Source organism: Anoplophora glabripennis, unplaced genomic scaffold (genome assembly GCF_000390285.2).
Source record: "Anoplophora glabripennis isolate ALB-LARVAE unplaced genomic scaffold, Agla_2.0 scaffold1685, whole genome shotgun sequence".
Lineage (NCBI taxonomy): Eukaryota > Metazoa > Arthropoda > Insecta > Coleoptera > Cerambycidae > Anoplophora > Anoplophora glabripennis.
The window spans coordinates 32738-42915 of NW_019417759.1; the positions used below are offsets into that span (position 1 = coordinate 32738).

General features: G+C 33.1%; 1 protein-coding gene across 1 annotated transcript in view; it reads left to right on the plus strand.

The window, feature by feature from the left end:
* The window catches only part of LOC108915856 (double-stranded RNA-specific editase Adar), a 36314-nt gene extending 30081 nt beyond the window's left edge, over window positions 1-6233 (plus strand). Inside the window, exon 8 of the mRNA XM_018722000.2 lies at window positions 6008-6233. Coding sequence (XP_018577516.1) covers window positions 6008-6106 — 99 coding nt within the window. The 3' untranslated portion in view covers window positions 6107-6233. The remainder of the gene's footprint in view (window positions 1-6007) is intronic.
* The last annotated feature ends 3945 nt before the right edge of the window (window positions 6234-10178 follow it).

Genomic DNA, 10178 nt, shown 5'->3' on the forward strand with positions numbered 1-10178 from the left:
ACTCAATTTTGTATTTGCTGTTTCAAAATAATTAATATAGGTGTATTCATCGTCAAAAATTGTTAAATTTTCATTATTTAACGGAAGTCTAGAAAAACAATCTGAAACATTTTTTTCTGACTTGACATATTCAATGTCATATACATACCCAGATAATAACCACGCATATCTTTGTAACCTATTAGCCGCCATCTGTGGAATACCTTTTTTATTACCAAAAATTGCTAGTAATGGCTTACTGTCTGTCACTAAAGTAAAAGTACGCCCAAAAAGATACTGGTGAAATTTTAAAGTTCCAAAAACTAAAGCCAGCGCCTCTCTGTCTATTTGACTATACTTTTTTTCAGCGTCCGTCAGTGTTCTAGAAGCAAAAGAAATAGGCCGTTCTAACCCGTTCTCGAAAACATGTGATAACACCGCACCTACTCCATAAGGTGAGGCATCACAAGCTAATTTTAATTTCAAACTGGGGTTATAATGTACCAAAACATCTGGTGACACTATTATTTTTTTTAAATCATCAAAACAAGATTGGCAATTTTCTGACCAATTCCACTTAACATCCTTTTTTAAAAGTTTATACAAAGGATGTGCTAAAGTAGCCATGTTAGGTATAAATTTCCTGTAATAATTAATCAGTCCCAAATATGACTGTAATTGTAATTTATTACTGGGAACCGGCGCTTCAGTAATAGCTTTAACTTTTTCAGGTGATTTTTTTAAACCTTCTTTATCTAATACATGTCCTAAATAACTGACAGATTCTTGAAAAAACACGCATTTTTCCTTTTTTATTTTGAGACCACACTCCTTTAAGCATAAAAATACTTTTTCTAACCTACTCATATGCTCCTTTATCGTTTTACCTGTAATCAAAATGTCATCTAGAAAGCAAATAACACCTGGAATACCTTGAAGTACTATTTCCATAATTTTTTGGAAAGCTGAAGGCCCAATGGAAATTCCAAATGGTAAACGATTATAACGAAATAGTCCTTTATGGGTGCTAATCGTTGTCAGCATTTTTGAATTTTCTGATAGTAAAACTTGTTGGTATGCATGTGCAAGATCAATTTTAGAAAAAGTTTGTCCACCTTGTAACTTAGTAAATAAATCCTCGATTCTTGGAAGCGGATATCTTTCTAATTCAATAACTGGATTTAAAGTTATTTTGTAATCACCACAAATCCGTACTGTTCCATCCGATTTTAATACCGGAACTATAGGTGTACCCCACAAACTATAGTCCACCGGTTCTAAAATTTTTAACTTTACTAATCGATCTAATTCGTTTTCTACTCTTTCTTTCAACGCAAATGGTAGTGCTCTCGGTTTAAAAAATTTCGGTACCGCTTCTCGTTTTAATTTAATTTCAATTGTGCCTTTTGAAAAAGTGCCCACTCCACTAGAAAATAATTCTTTATTTTCTTCACACAATTTGTTAACTAGGGTATTGTCAATATCAATAGTATTAATTTCTTTTATACCTAAATTAAATTTGTACATAAAATCTCTTCCTAGCAGTGGAGGGCCTCCTTTTTCAACCACAAAAACATCAATAGGGTGTGTCTTACAATTATAGGTTATGTTTACACAAATTATTCCCGCAGGATATATTTTTGCTCCAGCATAACTAACTAGAGAAGTTGTGGAATGAGATAATGGTAAATGTGCAAAATTTTTTGAATAAAAATCTTTTGAGAATGCTGTAATTGCGCTACCACTGTCTAACTCCATATCTACATAAATATCTTCTATTTTGACATTTATATTAATTGGAGAATTTTTATTCTCAACATTTATATTAAACACCTGTAAAAAACTATCGTGATTGTCTTCATTATCATTACTTCCAGTTACTTCTAAAAAGTGAGATGTTTTTTTAGTATTAAATGAACCACGAGGTTTTTTACAAACATTTGACAGATGACCTTTCTCATGACACTTATTACATGTATAATTTTTATACCTACATTTTGCAGATACATGGTTATCTTTTCCACATACCGTGCACAACACATTTTTACTTGTTCCTGCTACTGGGTGAGTCGTGGTAGTCATCCGGTTCCTCGACTGCTGTCTCCGCTGAAATGCTGTCGTCGAATCCTGATGTCTCGAACTGCTGGCGCCTCTCGCTGGTTTTACCCTGTGAACTTGCTCCACCAATGTGGTGTTTTCTTGGTAATAATACCTCACTGCCTCGACATTTTGCGCTATTTCAACTGCCTTTTTAAAATCCAGCGTATTAATTGACTCTTGTAAAAGTTTTTCTAATGCCCGGCACTTGTGCATTCCGAAAATAAACTTATCTCGGATAGCCACGTTTAAAAAATTTCCAAAATCACAATTTGTGGATAAATGCCTTACTCTCATAGCCCAATCTGTGATACATTCCCCACTTTCTTGATGTGCTTGGTAGAATAACATTCGTTCTCCCCATACGCTTTTCTTTACACAGAAATGTTCATCAAGTTTATTTATTATTTCATCATAGATTACTTCTTCGGGCTCTTTAGGTACTAACAAATCACACAAAATACTATAAGCGTTTTCACTGAGACTATTCAATAAGAATGCTCTTTTCAATCTTGAATCACTTATATTGTTTATTAAGAAAAATTGTGACACTTGCTTCCTGTAAACACTCCATTTGTTTACATTTGGATCAAATTCTCGAAGACTTCCTACTGTCATTTTCAAACCTTCACCGGCATTGCTGCTCGCACTTGCGGTCTCCGTGTTGCGATCTCCACCTTTTGGCATGTTTATCGTTTTTTCCAACTAGTGTAGAAATAAAAACCTAACTTTTTTTTAAACGTTCCAAATTTTCCTCGTCGCCACTGTGATGTCCTTGTGCACCTTACAACTTGTTAAGTACTCGATTAGAACTCATACAAACGGTGTTTCCAATATTAACATATATTTAAGGATATTGTACAAAAAACTTTTTAATTGACATTGATTCATATATATCAATAACTACCAAAAACAACGTATGCGCAGCCGCCATAATACTATACAATATATAAAATGTACTGTTTACCAGATATCGGTACAGCCTATTTTTAAAGATTGTGAGACTTTGTGCTCTTTTTATATCCAAACACAATTTATTATAAACTTTTAGGCCCAGATAAAAAGGTGAATTTAAAGACACATTATATTTAAAAAAAGGAAGGTGGAAATTTTTATTTTGTCGAGTGTCTCTTTTATGTATATTTTCGTTTATAAAGTTAGAAACATTTTTGAAAACATAAACAAAAATAAACAACGACACAACAGTTAAAATATTAAATTTTCTAAAAACATTTCTGCATGACATATGACTGGGAATTCCCGCCATATTCCTTAAAATTCGTTTCTGGACAACAAATACATCCGGTGATAAGGTGGAATTTCCCCAGAGGACAACTCCGTACCGCAATCTTGAACTGACTTGGGCGTTGTATACTGTTATTAACTGTGACAAGGTTAACACAGGTTTTAAACTTCTTATCAGGTAGCTGACGGAATTTAGTTTTGATATCAGCTGAGTGCAATGAGCCCTCCATGTCAAGCATTCATCGATCGTTATTCCCAAAAATTTAATATCCATCTCCCATTTCAATAAATCTGAGCCATTAAAAGTTACATTAATATTGCAGCAATTTTTTTGTCGGTTATGAAACCTAATTACTTGAGTCTTATTTGAGTTCAGAAAAAGATCATTAGAAGCGTACCACGCACCCACATCTTTCAGTAAAGAATTGGTTTTGAGCCGCAAGGCCTCGTCTGAGTTACCAGAAACCAATAATAATGCATCATCTGCATACATGACGGACGAGGCATCAGAAACAACATTGTCAAACTCATTTGTATATAGTAAGAAAAGGACAAGGCCCAATATAGACCCCTGAGGAACCCCCATATTAATATCTACCCGCTCAGAACTAACCTGCGACAAATTGCTGTTATCCGAGTAAGCGAGACAGACATATTGTTCACGTTCTTTTAAAAAAGATGCCACCCAATCATTAGCAACCCCTCGTATGCCATAGTTATGAAGTTTTAAAAGCAGCTTCTCATGATTGACACAATCGAAAGCTTTACTAACGTCACAAAATATACCAATGGGGGACTCGCCCGCTTCAATATATAGTAACACACTCTGGTAGAAGTCAAGCAAGGCAGTACTAGTCGACTTCCCAGACTGAAAACCGTGCTGATGGTCAGAAAAAATTTTATGTTTTGCAACAAATTTCAAACAAGCTGTCTGTGAGTCACTTCACTAAAATTGATGGTTTTCCCTGCAAAGTGAAAAAACTAATTTCCTCACCTATTTGTTTAAATAGAAAAGTTAGCTAATAAAAGTTTTTGACTCACGAGATGAGGGATGTCTTGTATTATGTTCCTTTAGACAATTTTACAATAATCTTGTGGATAGGACTTTTTTCAAGTAAAAATTTTATTTGCTTGGCCTATAAATAGTACAACCTTCAAAACCTTCAATGTGGAAAACTCTTGGTATAAACGAGCTTTTATAATAAATCTCGAGTCGAATTCGGCGATGTAAAGCAAAAACCACATGAATTACTCTATGCCTGAGCGTGACTCAGACGTGTGCAAAACGCAACATTTTGCAATCCCGAGTCACATACGGGTTTAGGCCTGGGTAAACAATTGCCGATCCGACAGTCATCTCTATAGCCAAGACGGCACAAATCCCTGTGTGTGTCATAGCCTTAAACCTTTTTAATTTCAGTGTGGCAGAACACTAATATCTGTTTTGATTTGAAAATTGTATATACTTTCTAAATCGGCTAAAGATAAGTAGATGTTTATTTAAAAATTAAAGTTTACTGCTACACAGAATTCTTTGAAAATGTCTTAAAAACAACAAAATATTTATTCAACAGTTTGGATTAGGTCTATCACCAATGAGACACTGAGTATGATCATATTAAAATATTGATTTTGGTGAAAAGTAATCATATTTTGCTAATGAGGTGTGGGATAGTACTTTTTAGCATCTCAAAAAGAACTTTCATGTTGGCAAATTTGTAAAAAAAATTAGTAAATAAAAAATTTCAGAAAATCAGAGTGGTTGACCCCGAAATGTCAAAAAAGTAATTCAGTCAAATATCTTTAAATATACCGTCTCTCCTACAGATGGTATCGTGCAGAGTTCTCAGATATCTCATTTATGGTGAAAGATATGGAAAAATTATTTTTTGTATGAAGTGTAAGAAAGTCATACCTAATTGATTTTTTTGTAGAAAGGGGATAATTGGATTTTTGGCATAAACTTTTAAATCAGTTTAGAAAAATACTAGCATTTCGAAAAAAAAAATATATAACCCCTTTATAAGGCAAATAAAAAAATGATATGTTTGTCATTTAAAAAAATGTAATTGGTCAGTACAGGAAAATCGGAACACCCGTTACAATTCTCCATATCTTAATTGTATACACCTTGAGAAAAAAGAGAGGGTTACTCTTAAAAATGTATTTTTTCTACAAAACTGTTAAAAGTGGGCTTTTTAATTGTTATTTTTGATGTTAGAAATGTCATTTTTTGACACGCGTGTTAAAAGTAAGTTACTTTTAACACTAGTGTTAAAAGTAACCTACTTTTAACAAGCATGTCAAAAAATGACATTTTTAACATCAAAAATGACAATTAAAAAGCCCACTTTTAACAGTTTTGTAGAAAAAATAGTGTATGATATATAAATAGCTATTATAATATAATTCAAATATCTGAGGTCCCGGTACCAGGCGGACTGTAGGCTGTAGGTATCAGCCGCATTTGACCGCAAATTTCTTTTGCAATTTTTTGCCATGAAAGGTCTGTCTGTCAAGAAATTATTCCCTAAAAATGGTACGGATCCTACCCTTCATTATCCAAGTATGACCAGCCATATAAATAAAGTGAATTATTAATGTTTTTCTAACCACAAACATTTATACTTAATGAAGAATGGTATCTTAAATATAATGCTACAATTTTTATAATTTCTTATCATAGGCTGCAAAGGAATGTTTAAACAAAGCTTTTAAAAAAGCGCAACTGGGATCTTGGGTATCTAAACCTCTAGAACAAGATATGTTTAATATCATAGAGTAAAAAATTTGACATTGGTATAAATGCTTGTTTTAAAACCAGGTTGAGTTTATATGCACTAATTAAGCTTTTTCATTATCATTTGTTCTATATAATAAAATAGAAAATAAAATAAATTTAACTAGTGAAAGTAATGATTTTTTTTCTAGAAAATTCCTTTAATCCCAATTTTACAGTTTTCTACCACTTATTTCGCAATTATGGGCTGAGGATTTGAAAAGTCCCCACATGACATAAGAAATGAACATACTACATAAAATTTCACTATTCAAATACATTTAGAAAATATTGTAAATTAAGTGTTTATTTCTCCTTCATTCCTTCAAACATCAATGCGTTCGTCCATTAACACTATATGAATATTATTATTGACACAATGTTGCACATAATTTTGACAGTAAGTTTGCTATAGTGTAGTTTTATAAAAGATATTAAAATAAATCTCCAGTTCCAACTACTTTTCTTACAAAATAAATATATTTTATTTTAGAAAATACTATACCCTTGGTGTTATAATGAATTTAGTGCATTTCTAAATAATTGTTAATAATTTTTTAATCGGTGGCATTATGCTATAGCCAAAAATAAAATTGTAAAATAATCAGAACATAGAAAAGGAAAGATTTTTTCCATCACTTATCCTACTTCAGCAAATAATGACAATGTTAGGCATTGGACAGCATGGATAAAGTTAACTATTTTGTTCCATTTTCTCAATATAATTATAGAGGTCGAAAAATGATCAGATACAAAATTTTTTATGGAAAATGGTCCATTCAAATTTGTAGAGAAAAATTCTCTTTAAGGTCGAGTAAGTTTTTTTCTCTTCGGGCGTTCCAGGTTATTTTCTGTTTAAATTGTTCACATAGGTAAGTATAGTTGCTATGAGGGAACAAGAATGCATTAACTTAAGTAATTATACCTTTAATAGTTATTAAAAAATTGATCAAAAACTGTTTCACATCTAATTTTTAAAGGCTCTTGGGAATCATTTTGGGAAAAAAATTTTAAGTCTTGTTTTTTTTTACTGTTTTGATTAGCCTTGAAAGTTTATCCCAACATTCCTGTTGAGTTGAACCCTATACAGGGTGTTCCACCTAAGAGGGATTCTTTTCTTGTAACTCTGCAACTGCAAAATTTATTTAAAAAATGGTTTTAATTAAAGTTGCCTGGAATCGTGGGCTATGTAAAGAAAATATTTTTAGCTTTACAGGTTGACAGTTGTTTTTGAAAAAACTCTATTGTCATCTGTGAGCAAAACGTGTATCTTATTCAGATTCGGAAATACTGAGACCTACATTTAATAATCTTACGAGTTGAAAAACTCTTTTTTTCAAATGGAATGACCCATATTAATTGTCATGGGTGACTGCAAAATTGACTGCCCTTTCGACTGATATAAGGTTGTCCATACGTATCTTTAACAGTTTTCCAGAAAAATGTAACAGCATCAAGAAGGCCTTGCAAAACCGCTTTTCTCTCACATTTTATCAGGCCTGGGTCTTTGTTAATATTTACTGGCATGTTTAAAAAGTGGTTTGACAAACAAAAGTAAACCACTAACAACAACTAAAACAAAACGCAAAACGAAACAAACTCGGAACACAACAAGGAGAAGAATACTGAGACTGCTGATTTACATCAATTGCTTGAAGTGTCCTTCATTTTGATTAATACACAAACGAACTCGGTTTTTAAAAGACTGTTCAACACTGGTCAGCATATCTGGCGTAATTTCTTGAAATGCTACTGTAATGCATTGCCACATATCTTCCACCGTAGGTGGTGTAACATAAACTGCTTTTTATAAACCCCTATAAAAAGAAGTCGCAACTTATCGTATCTGGACACCTTGAAGGCAAATTCATTGGTTCCCCACGCCCAATCCATCTGTTGGGAAAAGTTTTGTGTAAAAATTGACGAACCGCAGCGGTGTTGTGAAGTGGAGCACCATCATGTTGCGCCCACCTTCTTCGAAGCTAAAGGAATATCGCCTAAAAAATCTTCTAGAGTGTTTGTTAAAAAGTTTAAATAAACTGCACCAGTTTAATAATTTAATAATGCACCAGCTAATAAAAAAAATTTTCCAATGACATGGGTTCCCAAAATTGCTCCCCACACGTTCAAAGATCATGGTTGGCTATGAGTTTCCGGAATTGGTGAGGATTTACTGTGTCATAATAATGGCAATTATGACTATTAACAAAACCATTTTTATGACAAGTAACCTCATCAGAGAACATGAGCAAAAATTATCATCATCTTGCTTTAACATCTCGAGTGTTCACTGACAAAACTCCAGTCTCTGTTCAAAGTCTATTTTTAGTAACTCTTGGTGTAATTGGATGCGATAAGGATGTGCTGTGCTGTGTTTTTGTAAAATCCTATGTATCGACGTTGTACTAATACAATTGCAAGGCCTTCTTGACGCTGTGACATAGCTACTCTTTCGGACTTTAGAAAAGAACCTGATTTTTCTGGAAAACAGATAAGTATAGACAACTTTATATCAGTCGAAAGGGCATTCAGTTTTGCATTTATCCATAACAATTAATATGGGTTATTCCATTTGAAAAAAAAAAAAGTTTTTCAACTCGTAAGATTATTACATGTAGGTCTTTGTATTTCTGAGTCTGAATAACGTACGTTTTGCTCACAGATTAGAAGATAGAGTAATTTATGTCAAAATGAACTGTGAAAACTGCAGGTTTCTAACTCTTACGGTTTCGACGCTATCTAGCCTCATTTAGAGAGCTGAAATCGTGATTTTTTTTCAAAAACAACGAAAACGGTAAGTTTTAAACACCATGTAAATAATAAACGTTACCTAATATTAACTAAGGAGTTGAAAAACGCAATAATATACAGGGTGTTCCAAAAACACAATAATATATATTTAAAATAACAGTTATGTAGCGTCCACGCGAAATGGAACACCCTGTAAAGCTAAAGATATTTTATTTACATGGCCCACATGACTCCAGACAACTTTTATTAAAACCATTTTTTTTATAAATTTTATAGTTAGAGTTACAGAAGAATCCCTCTTAGGTGAAACACCCTGTATATACAGTTTTAAATTTAATTATATTGTTATCAGTGTCTTCAAAACTATTTCTAAGTACCTATCTGTATAAAAAAGAATTTTCACTTTATTTTCATTTTACTGAAAATATTCACTCAACTTATTGAAGGCTGCAAGCCTTTCCAGAGACATTTTGTAGCACGTTTTTTTCCCAAATATGGTAGACAAACTAATACAATTTAAAATAACAAATTTAATGAAAATATGAATATTTAGGCAGTATATGTGTTATTTAAGCTGACTTGCATAAATCGTTTTCTTTTTCAAAATTTTATGTATACACTTCGTTTGCGAATTCCACCCAATCTGTTTTGACTTTGATGGAGTGTCAAGTCACATTACTGATCACAATTGGATGATGATGGTCACGTGGTTACAACGGATCCGCGATCACGCATGCATGTGGATCCAGGCTAACAGTCGACAGTGTTTTCTATTCATTTCATTTGCGCTCAGTGTGCATTGAGAATATTTCCATCCTCTACTATCAAATCGAATAATGAAGGAAAAAAATAGTTTCAATGTACACCGAGTGCAAAAGTGCAGATAAATGGAAAACGCTGGAAAAATCTATTCTGTTTGGGAAAGAAACGTGTTAAACGTATGGTGTATTGTTGCGTGAGCGTGAGCAGTGTTGCCAGATTGGGGGTTTTCCCCCCCAATTTTGTTTNGAAAACGCTGGAAAAATCTATTCTGTTTGGGAAACGTGTTAAACGTATGGTGTATTGTTGCGTGAGCGTGAGCAGTGTTGCCAGATTGGGGGTTTTCCCCCCCAAATTTGTTTTTTTTTGTTGGGGGTATTTTTGGGGGTAAACATTGTTTGGGAGGATTTTTGGGGTTGAATTATTTATTTGGATATCTTTTGGAGTAAAATGTATGGTAAGGTAATATTGGTATTGGTAGGTATATCACATAATTCATAATTATAACCGCCACGCCGCCGCCATTATTCTATGGCTAGAAATTGGCCTCAATGATTTGGGATCGAGG